General features: G+C 42.6%; 2 protein-coding genes across 5 annotated transcripts in view; one reads left to right on the top strand and one right to left on the bottom strand.

Moving 5' to 3' along the window:
* The window catches only part of agbl4 (AGBL carboxypeptidase 4), a 438,546-nt gene extending 434,678 nt beyond the window's left edge, over positions 1-3,868 (bottom strand). Inside the window, exon 1 of one of the 2 annotated variants that reach the window (XM_039767255.1) lies at positions 3,507-3,868. Coding sequence is in view for 1 of the 2 variants with exons in the window: in XM_039767254.1 (XP_039623188.1) it covers positions 2,465-2,495 (31 nt within the window). In the remaining variant the exon portion in view is untranslated. Of the gene's footprint in view, positions 1-2,464; positions 2,595-3,506 lie in introns of those variants that run through there. The other variant, XM_039767254.1, reaches the window with a different exon arrangement.
* Positions 2,643-22,472, top strand: part of elavl4 (ELAV like neuron-specific RNA binding protein 4) — a 240,210-nt gene continuing 220,380 nt past the window's right edge. The window contains exon 1 of one of the 3 annotated variants that reach the window (XM_039767262.1): positions 2,643-2,704. The gene's annotated coding sequence lies outside the window, so the exon portion shown is untranslated. The remainder of the gene's footprint in view (positions 2,705-22,472) is intronic. The other 2 variants (XM_039767256.1, XM_039767257.1) reach the window with 2 other exon arrangements.

Consider the following 22,472-nt stretch of genomic DNA (forward strand, 5'->3'; position numbering starts at 1 on the left):
TCACCTGAATGGAAGTTTAAAAAAAATGGGAAGGCTTCTGAAGTCATAGAAGAGACCAGCCACTCAAACACAGCAGGAGGATGAAGCTGTGCTCGGGCCACAAGCAGGGAGGTTTGGCTCTTTGAAGAAATACCTGCACACCTCCAGGATGACCCAGAGCCATCTGATGGTTAGTTGAGCATAAACCCAGATGTGCTTTTTGAAAGAAACTCCAGCTTTACAGTCAGGTGTGCTTGGAGTTCAATTCACCCGGCGGGGAGACACCCATTTCCACCCCATCTCTTCAAACGTTTATTTTAATATAAATGAGCAGCTCACTACAAGAGGGAAACTACTCGTATTAATTTGTGGAGGGTGGCAAGGCAGGGAGGATGCTGCGAGACGGGCCTTTACTCTGTATTCACGTGTGTCTGAACTTCTCTTGACAGGCACTCCCTCTCTCAAGGACATTCCTGTAAAGCCTGTTTCTCAGACTCTGTCATTATACAGTATTAGGTGAAGTGGTGGCTCTGAGGCTAAGAATCTGTGCTGGTATCTGGAAGGTTGCCAGTTCAAATCCTGTTATTGCCAGAAGAGATCCTACTCCATTTAGCCCTTGAGCTAGGCCCTTAACCTGAAAATTGCTCCCGGGGCTCTTCACAATGGCTGACCCTGCGCTCCGACCTCCAAAGATAATGCAAAAACACAATTCCCCCCAAATACCAAAATATTTTCGAGGCACCTCACAATCTCCATATAATTTCTGGCTTTGAAGGCAATCCTCCCAGTGTGCCTCCCATGCCACTTCATCACCTCATATGTCCAATGCTACGTTCATGAGCTATCAGTCGTATGGTAAATCTGAACTGTCATATTGAGAGTACCACGTGAATGCTCGACAAACTCAAAAGTACAACTCTGATAATTCCGATAAAGGAAAGCTATATGAATTGCCCAAGCTGTTACACAATGCTGACCTTTCACCTTAGTTAATGGTTTAAAATAACACATACATATCAGGTGAACCCGAAATGCCAACTGCATTTGGTGCAAAGTGATACCGATTTAAAACATTTTTTTTGTTCTTCATTTCAACATAAAAATGTAATTTATCTTTAATTGCTTTTCTTTTTAAGACCGAGTAACAAATCAACAGCAGCCTCGTATTTTTCAAAACAGTCCAACCAGAAACCCGCATGAACAAAATGAAACGGGAAGGCAAAAAGTCACAACTCGGAGCTCCGAGTAGTCCGAGAGCACACAAACGCAGCATTAACACTCATACTTCCTCTTTCATTTGCATCATCAAAGCCAATCTGACCAATCACATTGCTCACAGAGATTGGACACATATACACACACAGACGGGCCTTAGTGTTTTATTATATAGTAGATTTTTATAATATTATTATCATGCTGTCATTGAACCTATTTATAGAGATGAGTACTTATATTCTTCTTCCAATGCACAGTCTTTCAACTAAGCATTTCACTACATATTATACTCTGTATAATTGTATAAGCCCCAAAAAAAACAACAGATTTGATTTAATGACCATTAGAGCAAACCACTTCATCAGCAGCAGCTGCCAGTTTCCAGGTTTACTCAGGTAAGCTAGTTGCCCCCAAATTTGTGCCCTCCACTCTGTGCTTTTGGGCATCCTTTGCAGTGAGCTCCATCCTATAAAGATGATCTCCTCCAACCACATCTTTTCATCCTGCCTCTTGTCCTCCCTTCCCTTCACCTCCATCTTGGTGTACCTAAGACTTCTAATCCCCATGCCCAAACCGCTTCAGTCTATGACCCCAAGTCTTTCCCTTAAGTCAGGATTCAGCTATTATTCACTCCATGTCACTCCACACACCCACTGATCATTCTCTTGTCTGTGTTATCCTGCTTTGCTTCATTTTCTGCCTTCAATGGCTACATTCTAAAACCCAACAATCTAATAGTAACGCCAATCATATTACCAACCAGGCACAGAAAACAGTCCAATGCCTAAAGCAATCCTGACTTTGAACTGGATCAAAAAGCCAAACACCTGGCGACAACACCACCAGTAATACCATTACCAGAAGAAAGCGGAAATCCATTCCAAATTGCATCACACCACTCTGTGAGGAGCCCCTCACCTGGAACATGTTGTTCATCGAGTAAAGTGTACTGGACACGTGCGCTAAAAAAGTCATGTCAGTAAAGGTTCATCCACGCCAAGCTACAACAGAACAACACTTTCTGAAAGGGGCACCATACACCCATATTTGCCAAACGATGCCCATCGCAAATGGATCACTGATTCAGAACTCAATTGAGACGTGGCTGAGAGAGGCCGGAAGCAGCGAGACAGGCGACATGTAAATAAAAAACGCGCGGGGAAAGTCGCGAAGCCCTGCTGGGCCCACGGACGCCACTCGTGCACCTCCCCGCCTTGGCCCGTTTGCATTCTCTCGTTCAAAGACACACAGGGCGGTATTGTTTACACACCGGCAGCGGGCTCCCTGACGTTTTCCTCCATCTTCGATCCCAGCTTGCACGCACGCCAGTCGGAGACGCTGCCTACGCGTTGCCCTGGCAACGCTTCGTCACCCGGAGAAGGACAGCGGAGGGAGCCGCAGTGGAGGGGGCGTGGAGGACGCTGCAGCCCTGCTGCTATGGAAACGCAGAGCGGGTGCCTGAAGAAGCCCGTTTCAAGGTGTGACGTCGCCGCGCCTCCGGGAAGCCTCGGTAATTATAACTATAATATTAATAATAAGGACACCGTTTGCGCGGTCTTCTCGTGGTTATTGATGTTGAAGTTATCGTAAAGAAGGCGCTTGGAGTGTGCGGATACTTCGGGTCTGGACGGCACATTTCGGAGGGAGTCACTACTACTGTGCGCACGTTAAGAGGCCCTAATTAAAACAAACGAATCCCGATATTTGGACAAAAACGATTGCGGTGCGTGACCCACTCGCGAGCGCTTTTTGTGACGTCCCAGTGCGCGTGAGTTTCTCGCCACGACGCAATGGGCGGCGCTTCAGGTGAACGCGGGAAACGCACACAAACACGAAACTGGTGGCGTCTCCGTACAGGTGAATTCGCAGCCGTGCCGTTTGGCCGGCTGGAGAGCGCTGCACGTCACGGGGCTCCGAAGGAGGTTTGTACCACGTTTGGCTTAAGAGGTTACAGTAGGGAGCAAACACGAACACGGGAGCGGGGCAGATGGGGGGCCGCTCGACGGAAGGCGCCTGGGCGTCGAGCGGTGTTTGTATTGCTGTTTGGTTGGAAGGAATGAATACATGAATTAAAATAACGTAAATGATAAAAAACAGGAATTAACTCAATGTAAATGACCAAAAAAGGCGAGGGTGCGTACCGGCAGGTGTTTCACCTGTGTGAACTATCAGTGTGCCGCAGCCCGCGTTAGGCCCACGCGCGAGTCCATATGTAAGTCAGAAAAACTGGACGTTTGGCTACCCGCTGGCACACACATTTACCTATTAAAAACACTAATTGAAGAAAAAGATGAAATAATGTAAACCTGTACCTCCTTGAAGAGAACCGTATCCGTCAGGGCCGTGTCACTTCCAAAAAAAGTTGTGCAAGGTGAGAACTCAACTTATACGGCACGAGTTGGCTCCGCGTGTGAAATGTGGCGCCGTTATCAGCAACTGGTTCGAGTTGACGCTATTAAAGAAAAGTTGTCAACATTTTTATGTCCTCCGAGTTTCCATCCCGCGGCAGCAGGGGTTCAGTTTCTCGAGGTCCGGGCGCCAGGCAAACTGCACCTGTCCCGCGCTCTCTGGGGCAGTGCTGCGTAGTACGCTGAGCGTACGGCTTCCTGTTTGATTTGCATACGCGGGAGAGGACAACCCACGTGGACACGGGGAACCCCTGCAGCCTCCACGCAGTAAGCGCCAGGGCAGGCATTCGCTCAGGAGACCCTGCTGATACCCAAGCACCCAAATACTGCTTGTTTGTGTGGAAATATATTACGTCTATTCACCCTTTGGAGCTTTTCACATTTTGTTGTGTTATAACTTGATATTCATCAACAGAAAAAGTCTCTGTAATGTCAAAGTGAAGAAGGCCTTTGCAGAGTAGCCTAAATGAATTTGGCACGTTTGTATATATGTATGTATATTTTTTAAATATATGTAATTTGTCTTTTATGTTTATTATATAAAATATGTTATGTTTTATACTTATATGTAATATGTCTGTGTATGTGTTTGCATATAAATATATAATTGTAATAATAAGGGCAAAAACGCGTAAGTGTTGGCATACCGTTTGGAAAATAGTTCCATTTAATTGCAAAATTATGCAAGGGAAGATGTAAATCTCCAGAAGGATATTTTGAGGAATGCTGCTCAGTCAGCACTCCGTCCTTCATCACTGCCCGTGTTCAAATGACCCTGTCCATTCTGGTAAGGTCTTAAGTCTTCTGTCATTGTGGCTGAGGTGGAATGGAAGTGATGTCAAGTGTGTAATACATGCAGTGTGTGTATGTATATGTGTGTGTGTGTATATATATATATATATATATATATATATATATATATATATATATATATATATATATATATATATATATATATATATATATATATATATATATATATATATATATATATATAAAATCTATCTCAACATATCGGAGGACACCTGGGGAAGGCTTTTTAAGCATGGAAATTACGAAATTAGCTTTATAACCTTTGCATATGTTTATTTTGGAAGAACAACAGAGAATAAAAGGTGTGTTGGGGTCCCAAGGGATGCCCCATTTAATTGAGGTTGTTAGGAGGACAATAGAGTTACACAAGGACATAAAAGGCTTGAAGTACTTGAAGCTCTGTCCTGCTGTGAAGTTGGTTCAGGATTGAATGGTGACATCTGGTGGTAGGTCAGTTTATATAGGGTCAGATAAGTAATGGGTGGGGCTTGAGGAGACTTTGTCCAAAATAATTCTTATACTCGCAGTACGTATATATTGTAATAACGGAAACACAGATAAAGAGTTGGGGTGCTGGGTGATGAACCTCATATAACTGGCAGTTGGTTGACCAAAAAATAAGCAGTGACAGAGAAACAGTCATCTTCTTCAGACGCGAGTCAAAGAGTGAGTGCCGTTCTTGTATTTGGTTCCTGGAGGAAGAGGCAAGGGTGTTGGTGGAAGCAGAAGTGGCATAATAGGTCCTTGCACCATGGATCTTCCATTCTGAGGGCAACAGGGAAGAATACTCAAGGCCCCAACTTGAACCAGGGTTGCATGTAGCATACTATAAATGTGTATATGCGTGTGTGTGTGTGTGTGTGTACATTATATACAAGTTACACACCCAAACCCTGTGACCAGAGTTGTTAATATGGTTGTCACACCAGTCTTGGATGTTGTGGAAGGAGGTTGGTGTCAGAAAGGGCCTCCAGTTGTAGGATTTTCTGCTTCAGTAAGATTTGACATGTAAACACACACTGTGGCTGAATGTGAACCAATAACTCTTAAAGCAGCAAATGCTGAATGGGTCCTTCACACACAAGATTGTCCATCTTCCTGTGACTCTGTTCAGAAATGGCACAGGTATGCAGAGAAACGGCGGGTCTAAAGGTTCTGATATTTAGACACAGTGAAGAAATGTTTCAGGTTGTTTGAGGCAGAGGATGGATGTAAGTAGTGTTATTATATTGTGCCCATTATGTTTTTTCCTGCCTCTTTTCATTGCTGTCTTCAGATTTTATAAATAATTGCTGTTTTGTGGCAGGATCCATAGTTACTTGATTTACAGTTCTTTGGTCTTTCCAGCTGAAGCATTCATTGCTACACGGAGAACACTGTGATCCTGCATAGTGCCTTCACCAGTCTCACCAGGTGTTTTGTTTTTTTTTTTTTTGTTTTATGGCAGATCAGTTTTTATAAATGTTCAATTGATTTACCTTGCTTGCTTCAGTGAACTTCAGCGGTCTAGCAAAACAGCATTCACCCATCAAATGGCTCATCTGAACTTGAAAGCACTTACATTGCCCACGGTAAATGTCAACATGTTCTGCTCTTTGGTGATTTTGAGTAATTCATAAGCGTTAGTAGTGGACCTCATGAGACGTGAAAAAATGAAAGCTTGTCGACGTCCGGAATTGCCGTGAAGAACCAGCAAACTAAATTTCAGGAAGGCCGTGAAAGTGTCTGGTGGTGATTGGTCAGTTGTGTCCATGGACACATAAATAAAGATGGCCGCGGCGCCTTTGTGGTGATTCAGACACCTCGGTAGTGGAGTGTGCTGTCCGGGACAAAACAAAGCCCACAGATATCCTGGTCTGACATTCTGCTCAGTAGTTTGTAGACGTTTACAGCACAAAGTAAATGTTAAAATAGAAGATGAGAATGCTGAACTCATTTTGGTATCACAAGTGGAACATGTTGTTATTTCTGTGTTTTTTGTTTAATGTTCACTTGCCTTTGACAGGCTTTGGGTGTTTGAGAGTCTAATAAAAACATTGAGAGCGTTCGTACTAACAGTAAATACTTGTATACATTATTCATTTTTAAACTAGACACAGGGTCTCCACCTCCAGTCCTGGAGAGCTACTGAGGCTGCAGGTTTTCATTCTAACCCTGTTCTTGATCAGTGAGCAGTTTCTGCTGCTATTTAACTCTTTCCCTTTATTTTAATTGACTTTTCTTGAGACTCTGACCGCTGAATTGATTCTTTTTTCCTTAAATGCCAGCTAAACTTAAATTTGATGTGAAGTGAGCCAACAGATGGGGCCTCAAACTCCAACCAACTTTACTTCATTCAGTTTCTTAGTTTGAAGCCAATTCTCGTTGCTAATTAAACCCGTTATTTCATTCCTTGGCGCTCATTCTGCCACGGCAGACGTTTCCAAACCTGTTGATTTTCTTTTTTAAGAGCGCTGGCTGTCAAAATGTTTTGTGGACCTGAGCAGATCAACGTTACTGAGGCCTTCACCTTTCTTTATTTTCAGTTACTGTGTGATGGACGCAGGTTGTTGTTGTTTATGTGTCACTTCATTTTGTGTCTTAAAATTACTTGGTTGTGCATCAATTAAAATTAAGGCAAAGAGTTAATTAGCAGCAAAATGTGGTCACTAATTAAGAAAAGGGTGTGAATGAAAACCTGCAGTCACAGTAGCTCACCAGGACTGCAGGTGGAGACCCTTGAACTAGCACTGGGAGGCTTTGACCAAGGCAGACTATCCCACCCCTTCATGTATGCCCTGGTTGCAGGTGTCTTCAGTACCATACAGGAAAGCTCAAGGACGCACATCAGTGTTTGTGGGCAGAGGAGAGAAGAAACAAATCCTCAGGGTTCTAAATGTTTCTTTTCCCTTTGGTTTTTGTGCTCCTTTTGGTTTTTATATTTTTCTTGACCTTGTGCTATGCGTTTCATGAAACACTTTATTCTGTTCTTTTTGATGTTTGCCTCTTTTCATCACGTGGACTAAAGTGTTTCATTGCCTTGAGTCTTCCGATCTTAACAAAGCCTGTTGAAACAAGTGAAGCCAGCTGTGGAAACGTGACACTGTGTGTAGCCATCTTTTGTTTCCTGTTGTGCTCAGGGCTGTGGAGTTGGTACACAAAACCTTCGACTCGGACTCCTCCATTTGTGGTACCTCTGGCTCCTCTTATATTTACTACGTTGATTGAAGGCACACGAGATACACGGCACTTCCTCTCTGCCTGTTGAATCATCAGCACCCTAACCTGTTAAAGTTCAGGTTTAATGGCTGTAGCGATGATGTTGTGGGTTATAAATGCGAAGTAACATTAAACATAAGACTAAACTTGCAAAGTTTAAAAAGAAGCTGTAGTTTTATCAAAAGGCCACAAGAAAAAATAGTTTAATCAAGTCTGTATATGCAAAATTGGAACTTTTATCACGTTATAAATCCCTTTTAGTTGGAGTCGGTACTCTTTCTCTGACTCCAGTAACCCAATGACTGCTTCCAACTCTACAGCCCTGGTGGTCCTGAAAGTAAAGCTGTGGCTATCCTGTCTGTGCAGGTTTCCAGTACAAAGCCAGAACCAAGTGAGCCGTGAAATTTCACTGGAGATGGTATCTGGTTCCTGGTGTTAGCGAAACTGTGGCATGAAAGTGTCACCTGACCCAGGGAAGTGTCTGTGCAGCCCCTTGCTGTGCTTTATTTAATGTTCTTTGGAGCAAGTTGGTGTTTGTGATGCAATATAATAATAATAATAATTAATAATTCTTTGCATTTATATAGCGCTTTTCTCACTACTCAAAGCGCTCAGCAATTGCAGGTTAAGGGCCTTGCTCAAGGGCCCAACAGAACAGAGTCCCTATTGGTATTTACGAGATTCAAACCGGCAACCTTCCGATTGTCAGTGCAGATCTCTAGCCTCAGAGTCACCACTCTGCCTATATACTGTCATTACTGTCAACTTACAGTGCTGATGTCCCTCGCCCACCAATCTGTTCGAGCACTGGGAGCGACATAAGAACCATTGCTGGATCTGTAGAGAAGGGGTAGAGAATGGAAAAGATGTCCTAAAAGTTATTGTCACACCACCTGACAAGCAATATAAATTGTTTGATAAGTTCTTTATTTTGAGCGATGGGACCAGTAAGACATCTACTTGTATTGGCTGATAGATCTTAGTCAAAGCTGGGGACTCTGTGGCTAAAGGTTCTACTTCAGATAGTAAAACAGTGCATTTGAGCATGAGAAAGGTGCTATATATATATAAAATATTATTATTATAAAGCCTTGTGATATTCAGATCTGATTCCACGATACATTTGAAGGATTTTTATACTTAAAATATTCAAAGTTGAACCAAACAACACTCCATTCAAGTGTGTGTTACTCTAAAGGTAACTCTGGATGTTTCCACTTGCTGTTCTACTTGGTTGTGCTTCCGCATTAAGTCACAGATCAAAGTATTTGCAGTTTTGCTTAGAATGCCCGTAATTCTCATCATTTAAATCATTGGGTTCTTAAACTGCAGGTCGAGTCACGTGTTGTCTGGATTGGAGTTGTGGAGGTTTGGGATTCACAGTAGCAGACAGTGGGAAAGGATCGCCCTCTCAGGTTGCAGAGTGTCTTGCGATGGGTCGCCGCGGGCAGTTTAAGCAAATGGCGTTGGTCGGCGATGCTCTGGGAGGATAAACTGGATGATGGTTGGGGGCGATTCTGAGTCTCAAAGAAAGTAGACTGCAAGAGAGTTTTAAGAGCCACTGTTTTTACTGAAGGTGTTCCTGTTCAGTCAGAAATTCCAGCCTTTTCCTTGTAGATGCTGGCACTTATTTGAAGCAAACTATGCTGGCGCCAGAAGGCAGCATGCGGCGTTCTTCTCTGAATCCAGATGGCGTCTAAAGTCACTTTCACATTGCGTGACTTCTAATCAGAGGGAATGTCAAGCTTCACACCTGCAGTTGCTGCTCTCCTCACCCAAGAATGTTGCTTTACACACCAAAAACTTGCCCGGGATGTCACGTGATGTGACTTTCCAGCCGAGTTCTGCGTCCTCGCCTCTTTTTCTGATGGCCAATCATGTGCTGCCTGACAGAGCTTGTGCTGTAAGAACGTCTTCCAGGCATGGAGAGTTCAGCCACAATTGCTGCCCTTGTTTTTTGTTTTTTTTTTCCCCCATTATGTGGTGGTCCATAAAACACAAGACATCTGATAGATGGGGACTGGGTGGTCTCGTGGTCTGGAACCCCTACAGATTTTATTTTTTTTCTCCAGCTCTTGGAGGTTTTTTTTGTTTTTTCTGTCCACCCTGGCCATCGGACCTTACTCATTCTATGTTAATTAATGTTGACTTATGTTTATTTTTTTATTGTGTCTTCTATTTTTCTATTCATTTTGTAAAGCACTTTGAGCTACATTTTTTTGTATGAATATGTGCTATATAAATAAATGTTGATTGATGGATGAGGCTCTCTTCCGGTTGCGAGGTCTGAAGCAGTCCCACTCTTTATTCCTCACAGCTGCATCATATCCTTTGTATTTCCACTCATTTGACTCTCCACTCACACACACACACACACACACACAGAGTCTGCCCTACAACTTAAGACCCAAGTCCAACCATTTTGGCTTTGCTGGGCGACTCTCAGACAGGTTGGTTTGAGTCGCAGGGTGCGTCGGACTACGTGACTGCTGCTCACGGAAGAGCGCCGCTCAAAGTCGGCGACTAAGAAACACTGAAAGAGTCATGTCATGTGACAGAGCCTTAAGTGGCTGAATGCTCTGCAAGAAAAAGAAAGATTAAAGTCTTAAGACAAAGGGAGAAGATCCCTAGAAAATGTTGTTTTAGAATTGTTAATTAGGATAAAACTTGTATTGGTGTAGAAATCCAAAAAGAGTTTTAAACACTCAATTTTAACAAACATTTTGAATAATGGTAATGGTCTTATTACTAGTATCACAAACCTCATAAAGAAAGGTGCCAGGAGACACCAGCCTTCAAACAAATATTCAAATTCCGTACTTTGAACTCTGTCACGTAAGACGATTTCTGTCCGTCCGGCAGCGACACTTAAAGAAAGCTTGCTTAAGGGTGAAAGCAGTTTTGCTGAAATCAAGGAAAAGAGCTTTCAAATTAGCACTCCGACCAATCTGTCAAGTATATTCCAGCAATCAGCGATGGCAAGCATGAATACAGATAGGCACTGCAGAGACAGCGTGCCAGCTGTGAGAAAATGCATTATCTGAGCGGGCGAGCTTAGAAAGAGAAGCTCCAGTAAAGTGCATGAAGAGAACACACGTAGCCAGTGAAGATGCGTGTGGCGGTAATCATGAACTTTGTACGGACTGCGGTACCCTGAAGAATGGAATTGGGAGATGAGAGGAAAGACTATCCAAAGTCCAAATCAGGAAATGAGATATTGAGAAACACAAGCTCAGTACGTGAAACTAAAACGGGCAGGTAAGAAACATAGAAAGAGAGTCGATGTTATGATTGCTAAGTTCTGTAAAAAAGTTTTATACTTTATCCTAAATGAATTCTGATGTGTTTTGAAATGCAGGGATACTGAAGTGTTTCGCTGCAATGCCACTTTGTTGATGCTGTCGGTGGTTGAGTGAGGTGTGACGCAAGATCCAAAGTAAATTTTGGGGTGCCAACCGGGTTGTGCCAATAGGAACAGAAATCGTGCTCAGTGGTGCAAAAAGACAAGGCTGTCGTGCCTCTGTTAAGTGGTCCGGCCTGGCTGCGGCAAGTCTAGGCCCAGTGAGAGATGCCATCAAATTTATAGTCCTCCGACCAGAAGGAGCAAAGTCAATCGCCCATATTGAGTGTCTTCTTGAAGCTGTGGGAACAGAAAACGACAATACCATTCATGATAGCACCCCCTCTTGTCCCCGGTTCGTATTGCTTACATTGGATGAGCCCGGAAGGTGACCATCTGACAAGTACGTGTGACAGTCTTCACAATGCATATCCTGGCTGTTAGATTTGGGACTTCTGGGGTCAAGACTTTGAGGGTTCGAGTGATGAGTGGTCATCTTGATGGCTGTTTTGTGTCCAAGTTTACGGATAATAACTCGATCTTCTTTTGTGGCTTTCAAAACATTTACTTTTGATTTTCTGGTTCTTGAATCTTTGCTCTTGTCTTTGCCCTTTGATTTTTGCTCACATCTTGGTTTTACTGATCTTGTGACTCTTGATTTTGACCTTGCGTAGTTTTTTGACTTGGCATATATCCTTACACTGTCTGTCTTTGAGTCAGTAGAGTCAAAAAGCAGGATATGCACGTAGACTGAGCCAAAAACGTTTATAGCCAGAACTCCGTTATAATGCACAGAAAGTAATACAAGGGTGGATGGCATCCACAGTCTTAGACCACCGTGATGTGTGTGTGTGACGCTGATCTGTATAACGCTGAGGTAATGACGTCACATCTTGATCACTCGCGGCGATCTGCCTAACAAACTGTCAAAAAGCAACTGTCTCAAAATGTTGGTGCCTGAAATTAAAACAGCATGGCATTGCAGGAGAACGGGATTTATTTTTAACAATGTTAAGAACAAATCAGACAGAAACATAAGTATGACCATACATTCATTAGTCTTCAAAACCCCCAAAATGGTATTCCAAATATTTTTGGCAGCCAGGAATTAGTTTCAAACATTTTAAAAAAGAAACACCAGAATACAGCAAAGGTGAAACAGCAGCGCGTACTGTTTAATAGAATGCGACCTTATGATTAAGTCTGTCCTCACTCTTTCTGCACACTTTTTTGTCTTGTGTTATTTCATTTTAAATGGTTGAATTTGCCATTTCAGTCCCTCGGTTGACGCTCATTAACCCAGAATGACAAAGTGACAACATGTTTTCAGAAGGGTTTGCAAATGCATTAAAAATCAAAAGCTGTAAGTATTCAGACCCCTCATTCAGTTCTTTGTTGAAGCCCCTCTTGGCAGCTATTCCAGCTTTGAGTCTTCTTGGTAAGTCTCGACAAGCTTTGCACACCTGGATTTGGGCAGGTTATCCCATTCTGATCTTCTCAAGCTCTGTTGGATTGAAACTGCCATCTTCAGATCTCGCCAAACAGGTCCTATGTGGTTTACATCAAAGACAGTCAGCATGTCCCACAGTCATTCCAGCATTGTCTTGGCTCCATGCTTCAAGTCATTGAACCATCACCCCATTCTGGGCTGGTGTGCACTCTGGAGCAGGTTTTCTTCAAAGACCTCTCTGTATTTGGCTGCATTCATCCTTCCCTCACTTCTAACCAGTCACTCTGTCCCTGTACCCCCATAGCATGATGCTGCACCACCATTTTACCCTGTAGGGATGGTATTGGGCATGTAGTGAGCAGTGCATGGAGTATTTCTTGGCAAGTTCAGTTTTTGTCTCATAGACTTTTAGAGCCTAAGCTGGCTGTCAGATGTCCTTTACTCCATCTAGACACCCTACCATCAACACCTGATTAACGGAGTGCTGCTGAGATATCCGTCCTTCTGATAGGTTCTCCCATCTCAACAGATGAACCCAACGGTGCCTCTAACAGAGGTCCTCTCCCTGACCAGGGCCCTTCTTAACAGATGCTCTCAGAGTCCTTTGAATGCCTTTCAAAAGAGTGGATTCTGTCTGAGATGCTGGTCCTTCAGACAGGTTCTCCGATCTCACTGGAGGATTTCTGAAGCTCTGTTAGAGTGACCATTGGGTTATCGGCTCTTTCTCTGACCGAGGTCGTTGTTGTTCAATTACTCAACTCTAGGAAGAGTACTGGTGGTGCCAAACTTCTTCCATTCGACAATTATTGAGGCCACTGTGCTCTTGGCACTCCATGATTTGGTTGTTGTCCAGATATGCCATGTGAATTGATGGACCTTCTATTCACAGGTACACGTGTGCCTTTCTAAATGATGTCCAATCCATTCAATTTGCCTCCTGTGGGCAATTCTAGAAGCGTCTTATAGGTAGATGTTGATGGTGTCCATTTACATTTAGTCAGTTTTCGCCTCGTTCTGTAGTTAGTGATTAGTGTAATCTACACTTGTGTTGCTCTTAGCGCTCAGCATCTCTGTACTTAGTGCAGCGTGCTATACAAAAAAATAAGTTGTATTGTAATCTGAAGGAGAATTGACGTAATCGGGAGGCTCCTGAGCACAATCCGGAGTGTCACAGCAATGGGTCTGAATACATCTATAGATAAGAGAATTCTGTTTTTGAATTTGAGTAAATCTGAAAACCTTCCTGGACACGGGTTTTATGGGTCATTGAGCATAGATTGATAAGCAAAAATGGCAAATGTATCCGTTTACAATAATATGAATTGTACAACAGAATAGTGTCTGTGGAAAATGAAGGGGTCTGTGTATTTCCTGAATCCACTGTGTCATCTTCTGCCCCAGTTAGTGAATACGCACTTCCCCTGTTTATTATTACACTTCTGTTTTTGGTTTTGATCTTTCATCGGGTATTAATTAACCAAACGGTGGTCATAGAACCAATAGCATGGCAAAAATCAATGAGCTATCTTTTCTGTATCTTGGCTTCGTTATGAAATTGCCGTTCTTTGGCCACATTTCTAAAGCTGCAGAAAGCCGATCTCAGTTGGTGTTAACATACGTTGTGTGATTTTGAAACAGATGGCATCCACCAGCCAGTGCAATATTCAGAAAAAGAGCCGTCTGCCTTGTGCGTCTGATGGTGCCCGCTAAGGCACTGGTGTGCTGTCCAGGGTGGATTCCCGACTTCTCTCTGATTTTGATAGGATTTGATTCTTCTCTCATTCCCTGAATTAAATTATGCACAATATATAAGTAGGTGAAAAATACAGACGTGTTGTAGAAGAAGACACAATTGTCTCTGAAATCGGTGATTAAAGTGATTGGTCCCATCCTTGTTTATTCTGTATTTAACATAAACCTGACCTTGCTTTTCAATGTAATATTTCAAATAATAGCACAAATGAAAATGGCATGGACAACAATGATGGGACCCTTAATCCTAATATTTGGTTGTACAACCACTAGATTTTTGCAGTCCTTGTAAAGAAGCAATTCCTGGAGCTCTCCATGAGACTTCTGCACCTGTCCACGGGTCCTTCGGCCCACCTGTCCTGAGCAAACCGCTCCGGTTGGGTCAGGTTTGAAGGGGGTCTTCTCCAGACTGCGTGTTTCACTTCCTTCCATAGATGAGGGGGTCTTCTCCAGACTGCGTGTTTCACTTCCTTCCATAGATGAGGGGGTCTTCTCCAGACTGCGTGTTTCACTTCCTTCCATAGATGAGGGGGTCTTCTCCAGACTGCGTGTTTCACTTCCTTCCATAGATGAGGGGGTCTTCTCCAGACTGCGTGTTTCACTTCCTTCCATAGATGAGGGGGTCTTCTCCAGACTGCGTGTTTCACTTCCTTCCATAGATGTTCCATAGGATTCAAATCAGGGCTCCTAGGAGGCCCCTTCAGAACAGTCCAATGTTTGTTACCTGTGTAGATTCGAGACATTCCATGCCTGACACAGCAAAGCAGCCCCAAAAACATCACAAGCCTCCGTCCGATATGTTTCACAGTAGCTATGGTGGTCTTTTTAATTTTTTTTTTTAATTTTGGACATAAAGCTGATGTGACTTTTCAAAAAGCTCCAGTTTTGTGTCATCTGTCCAAAGGATATTCTCCCAGAAGCACTGTTTACTTGTCAACATGTGTTTTAACAAATTCTACTCTGGCTTTTTTATGTGGGGTTTTCCTGGGTCGTCTTCCATTAATATGTCACCAGATGGTGCAATCAGACACTGGTGGACCTGGCCCTTGGAGTTCAGCTTCTATCTCTTTGGGCGTTCTCCTCGGCTTTGTGTCTGTTATTCTCACTGTCCTTCTGTTCATTCTGGTGTTGATTTTCCTCTTGAGGTTGGCTACAGTCTCATGGACCTTCAACTTCTTCATAATATTTATAGCTGTTGTCACAGGAACATCAAGCTGCTTGGAGATGGTGGTCTTCTAGCCGTTGTCTTTCACATGCTCTTCTATTACGTTCCTCCTGATCTCCTCAGATGACTCTGTCCTTTGGTGCCATCGTGTGTCTCACAGAGAAAGCAAACAGCAGAGTGATGACTTTTCTCCATGTAAATGGGCTGAATGACTGATTGCACAATTGGAGACGTGTGTGATACCAATTCAAGAAAATGGCTAGCTTGAAAAAATCAGTCAAATCCATTGATGTAGAATCTTTGCTGGGGGTCCCAACAAATGTCACCAGGCCATTGTAGAATAAGCAACACTTGATCTCTTGTCACACTTGCTTTGCTATATTTAGTGACATATCAGAGGCATGCCGGTAGAGAGGGGACAATTGCTTTGCATGTCGTCACTCTTCAGAAGCTGAGCTGTAAGGGGACCGACCCGTCTGCACACGGCCTGGAGGTGCACTTGCGTTGTGCGTACCCGAGGCTTCGGGGTACCTTTTAATCTTGTAACGCTCTGAGAAGAAGGTTTATTCAGTAAGACCACCTCCATAAACGAGGAAACTTTAACCTTATTTGGTTAAAGTAGAATATGAAAAGTGAAAGGTGGAAAATGCTCCATATCCAAATAAGAGCCATGTGACATTTGAATCAAATCAAATTCTTCACAGCTAAAAGGTTGGTTAATGTTAATTATTATTTTTTTATTTGGTATTCAGCCCCTTGTAACGCTAAGAACCGGAATATAATGAGAATATGAGATTGTTTTCATAAGTGACGCGGCAGCAGGCAGAGGTGCTTGCAGTGTTTCAGCTCTTTAATTTGGCTCGTTAATTACTTAATACGCCGGCCCTCGCGCTAAGTGACACCATTTCACAATGAAGACGGGTTGAATGTAAGCCCTTCTGTTTTCAGTGGATGTCTTTTCAGCTTCTGTTTTGTTAAATTGTTGACCTTATTTATTTATTTATTTTTCCCTTAAAACTCCTGGCCTGGCGAATCCCCTTGCCCGCTTGTCCTGTCCTCTGAAATGCAGTGCTATCGAGAGCTGAGCCGGCCACGTCGCTCTGTCTACAGTGTGTGAAATCCAGCTGACTCCACGTTTTTTTTTTTTTGTCTTGATTAACCTTGTCAAGTCCCCTTTAAAGTTAAATGCTTATTGCTTGACAAAGACGATTCTGCCTTTTTTGCAGAATTCACTCCATTCCTTCCGTGCGCGCACATAAATCGAAAGGTGCAGCATGCCAAAGGGACGAAAGTTCGCAGGGAAGGTTAAAAGCTTTCTCTGCCTCTCGGTAGATTTTCTGGCAAATTGAGGCAATGGCGCACTCAACGGTGCTGTGACTGAGGGTTTGTGGGAGGATTTAAGAGAATCAAGTGGGCAGGTCGACCTTCAAGATGAAATTCTAAGCTGTGGGAGGTGGACTGGTGCTTTCTATCCCCTTTTAGCAGGTGGCTTGTTTGTTATCGTCTGATAGGCACCTCTTTGATTTGTGAAGTGCTCGTCCACCTTGTCCTTGATCCATTTTATTCTAATGGGGGATGGACACTGGACACCCACTGGTGCTCGTGCTTGTGCACTCGCAGACGGATCGTACGACCGCCACAACTTGACCCAACATCATTGCAGTGTGAGAGGAAGGCCAGACACTTGCACACAATGAATACTCACACAGATGGGGTGGTGGGGCGGCTCAGCAGTGCTACTGTAGTGCCTCAAGGTCACTGTGAATGTATTGATCTGCTCACTGTCTAAGTTGGGTTCAAATCTCAGTAAACGCCCCAGACCTCTGTGTTAACACCTGCAGAGCACCCTCTATTGGAATGTGTTTTGTAATGCATGCCGTAATGAAATGCACTAAATTTGTCATTCCAACAGATGACATCTCGCAAACATTTTTGCTAATAAAGTGCATTATTACATGTGTTTGTCATGTGCCATCTGTTGGAATGACAAATGCAGTGCACATGTGTTTCAGCCAGGGTTTAAAACCCCTGCCAATTGAGGTTCAACTTCATGTTTTAGGTCTGCTTTGTCCATTTTTTATTTGTTTATTTTTGTTGATTATTTGCATTATTCTCTGTTTATGGTTGTGTCTGGGTCACATCTCACGTGTTTTGTGGGTGGGCCCACCTGCCAGTCACCACCAGGAACTTGCGCTCTGTCCCATAAATCGGGAGGGTCTCCCACAGTTCCTGTCAGCTCATTTCAAATAAGTTCTTTGTTTTTGCTTTGCCTTGTACTTATTGTGGATTATTGGATTTTTTGACCTTTTGTTCTGTTTCTTGACCACCTTGTCATTCTATTTTGTGGACTTTGCATTGGATTGCCTTGTGTTTTTAATCAGCTCCTTCATGTGGCACATTTTTTGTGGAAATAAAACCTTTTTACTTTTATTAAGTTTTGTGCTTGCCAGTTTATCTAGTTTAGCCCCCTCTAGTCAATATTACTGCAACTTTTTAAGACTTGTGTAGTTTGCGACAAAGTTTGGCATTAATAGCAGCTTTCGGACATCGGTACCAAAACTGTTCTGAGGGAAATAACTGATAACTCCACCGTACATGTGTGGGTGGGAGAGGCAGAATCTTGGCCATTCCCCTGGAAGCAACTTCATCTGTCATCTGTGGCTGTTCCTCCATTCTAAAGGTAAAAACAGATGAGTAGTTAGTTCCTGTGTTACACCTTCTTCATTTGTTTCCCCACATGAAAGCGTGTTTGACACTCGTGAAGCTTGTATATCTGACAGTACAGTAGATACGTACTGTATATACTAGGCATTTGTCATTGTTTTCAAAGTGCCTTTCTCACCTCCTGACTGGTTTTATATTTCATGTCCCTGAAGGCGACTGTCTTAGCGTGCCTCATACGTCTTTTCTCCTCCTTGTGTGTCTCACACTTGTACCAAAGCCAAAGTGACCAATCAGATTGCTCTGAGGGATAGAAACCACACAGAGCTTAGTGTTTTATTATGTAGTAGATACATACACTGTATGTGGCTCTCTAATGAAAACGCCGTTAACACACCCTTGGAGTTGAGCCCAGCATATGCAGGCTTAAAAATAAAACTTTGTAACCAACACCTTCTAAACCGCACCTTATTAATCCACAAACCCAACACCCCTCACTTGCTGTATACTGCCTTAGACTCCTCTATGCCTGTGATGATGACACCTGGCAGGTTGTCGAAAGCTTACGACTAAAAGAAACTATTTTAAGATATGAGACTCATTTTCTCCCTTTGTGGATCTGCAGCTACATTTATTATAATTATATATATATATAATATATGAGAGAGAGAGACTTTATTAATCCCCAAGGGGAAATTCACACAGAATTGATAGATATACATTTGTATGTCATGTCATTTTCTAACCTGTTTAATCTAAATCTTTTTTTTTGGGTTAGTTATTAGAGCCAATCCCAGCTAGCATAGCATGTAAGGCAGGAGCAAACCCTGAACAGAGTACAAGTCCATCACAGGGCAAACGCACATGCCCAGCCACACACACTTGCCATTTTAGTGATGCCAGTTCACTTAACTTGCATGTCTTTGGGCTGTGGGAGGATAGGGGAGGACACAGGACACAACCCCCTTTTTTATATACTGTGTGTGTATGTGTGTGTGTGTATGTATGTATATATATATATATATATATATATATATATAATTTGCCCCCCTTCCTGATTTCTTATTCTTTTGCATGTTTGTCACACAAAATGTTTCTGATCATCAAACACATTTAACCATTAGTCAAATATAACACAAGTAAACACAAAATGCAGTTTTTAAATGATGGTTTTATTATTTAGGGAGAAAAAATCCAAACCTACATGGCCCTGTGTGAAAAAGTAATTGCCCCCTTGTTAAAAATCACCTAACTGTGGTGTATCACACCTGAGTTCAATTTCCTGATTACTGCCACACGTGTTTCAATCAAGAAATCACTTCAATAGGAGCTGCCTGACACAGAGAAGTCGACCAAAAGCACCTCAAAAGCTAGACATCATGCCAAGATCCAAAGAAATTCAGGAACAAATGAGAACAGAGTAACTGAGATCTATCAGTCTGGTAAAGGTTATAAAGCCATTTCTAAAGCTTTGGGACTCCAGCGAACCACAGTGAGAGCCATTATCCACAAATGGCAAAAACATGGAACAGTGGTGAACCTTCCCAGGAGTGGCCGGCCGACCAAAATTACCCCAAGAGCTCAGAGACAACTCATCCGAGAGGTCACAAAAGACCCCAGGACAACGTCTAAAGAACTGCAGGCCTCACTTGCCTCAATTAAGGTCAGTGTTCACGACTCCACCATAAGAAAGAGACTGGGCAAAAACGGCCTGCATGGCAGATTTCCAAGACGCAAACCACTGTTAAGCAAAAAGAACATTAGGGCTCGTCTCAGTTTTGCTAAGAAACATCTCAATGATTGCCAAGACTTTTGGGAAAATACCTTGTGGACTGATGAGACAAAAGTTGAACTTTTTGGAAGGCAAATGTCCTGTTACATCTGGCGTAAAAGGAACACAGCATTTCAGAAAAAGAACATCATACCAACAGTAAAATATGGTGGTGGTAGTGTGATGGTCTGGGGTTGTTTTGCTGCTTCAGGACCTGGAAGGCTTGCTGTGATAGATGGAACCATGAATTCTACTGTCTACCAAAAAATCCTGAAGGAGAATGTCCGGCCATCTGTTCGTCAACTCAAGCTGAAGCGATCTTGGGTGCTGCAACAGGACAATGACCCAAAACACACCAGCAAATCCTCCTCAAAATGAAGACTTTGGAGTGGCCTAGTCAAAGTCCTGACCTGAATCCAATTGGGATGCTATGGCATGACCTTAAAAAGGCGCTTCATGCTAGAAAACCCTCAAATAAAGCTGAATTACAACAATTCTGCAAAGATGAGTGGGACAAAATTCCTCCAGAGCCTGTAAGAGACTCATTGCAAGCTATCACAAACGCTTGATTGCAGTTATTGCTGCTAAGGGTGGCCCAATCAGTTATTAGGTTCAGGGGGCAATTACTTTTTCACAAAGGGCCATGTAGGTTTGGATTTTTTCTCCTAAATAATAAAACCATCATTTAAAAACTGCATTTTGTGTTTACTTGTGTTATATTTGACTAATGGTTAAATGTGTTTGATGATCAGAAACATTTTGTGTGACAAACATGCAACAGAATAAGAAATCAGGAAGGGGGCAAATAGTTTTTCACACCACTGTATCTATATATTTATGTACTGTATATATATATATATATGTATGTATGTATATGTGTGTGTGTATATTGTGTGATATGGCCAGCCGTTCATCCCGGCCAATACCCCCATGCCGGTAGATGGAGTCCTTCTGGCAGCATGGAGGTGCCCCGAATTCCAGCAGGGCACCATGGATATTGGAGTTTTCCTTCACAGCCCTGCTGGATACCATGGGGGCCGCAAGGGGATGCTGCAGAGAGGCTCAGAGACTTTTATGTGCCCTATAACCTGGAAGTACATCCTAGTCACAAGGACAGAGGAAATTATGTACTTCCGGGATGAAAAAGAAGATCTTTTGATCTGACCTGGAGGTGCTGGGGAGTCACATGGACTGAGGGTTCAGAAGCACTTCCGGGTCAAGGACTCCATCTGTTAAATCCCAGATGGACGAGCTAAGTCGGGTGGCAGGGTAACAACGCGTCTGGGAGAGTGGAGGATTGATTATTGTTATTGGATATTTATGAGTATTGTGGAGTGTAGGGTGCTTTGTGCACATTATTATTATAAAATAAATAATTATTGGAGTTTTATCTAGTGTCTGGCATCTGATCTGAGGGTTCAAGGGGGCAACAGTGCCTCCTATCTGTCACAATATATATGTATGTGTGTGTGTGTATGTATGTGTATGTGTAATATATATATATATATATATATATATATATATATATATATATATATATATATATATATATATATATATATATATATATATATATATATATATATATATATATATATATATATATATATATATATATATATATATATATATATATATATATATATATATATATATATATATATATATATATATATACATACATACATCCATACATATATATATATATATATATATTACACATACACATACATACACATGTAATATATATATATATACAGTAATATATATATAATATACAGTGGGTACGGAAAGTATTCATACCCCTTTCAATTTTTCACTCTTTGTTATATTGCAGCCATTTGCTAAAATCATTTAAATTAATTTTTTTCCTCATTAATGTACACACAGCACCCCATATTGACAGACAAAAAAAAGAATTTTTGAAATTGTTGCCGATTTATTAAAAAAGAAAAACTGAAATCTCACCTGGTCCTAAGTATTCAGACCCTTTGAACCCTCAGTATTTAGTAGAAAGCCCCCTTTTGAGCTCATACAGCCAGGAGTCTTCTTGGGAAAGATGCAACAAGTTTTCCACACCTGGATTTGGGGATCCTCTGCCATTCCTCCTTGCAGATCCTCTCCAGTTCTGTCAGGTTGGATGGTAAAAATTGGTGGACGGTCATTTTTAGGTCTCTCCAGAGATGCTCAATTGGGTTTAAGTCAGAGCTCTGGCTGGGCCATTCAAGAACAGTCACAGAGTTGTTGTGAAGCCACTCCTTCGTTATTTTAGCTGTGTGCTTAGGGTCATTGTCTTGTTGGAAGGTAAACCTTCGGCCCAGTCTGAGGTCCTTAGCACTCTGGAGAAGATTTTTGTCCAGGATATCCCTGTGCTTGGCCGCATTCATCTTTCCCTCGATTGCAACCAGTCGTCCTGTCCCTGCAGGTGAAAAACACCCCCACATCATGATGCTGCCACCGCCATGCTTCACTGTGGGGACTGTATTGGACAAGTGATGAGCAGTGCCTGGTTGTCTCCACACATACCGCTTAGAATTAAGGCCAAAAAGTTCTATCTTGGTCTCATCAGACCAGAGAATCTTCAGGTGCCTTTTAGCAAACTTCATGCGGGCTGTCATGTGTCTTGCACTGAGGAGAGGCTTCCGACAGGCCACTCTGCCATAAAGCCCTGACTGGTGGAGGGCTGCAGTGATGGTTGACTTTCTACAACTTTCTCCCAT

Source organism: Polypterus senegalus, chromosome 10 (genome assembly GCF_016835505.1).
Source record: "Polypterus senegalus isolate Bchr_013 chromosome 10, ASM1683550v1, whole genome shotgun sequence".
Lineage (NCBI taxonomy): Eukaryota > Metazoa > Chordata > Cladistia > Polypteriformes > Polypteridae > Polypterus > Polypterus senegalus.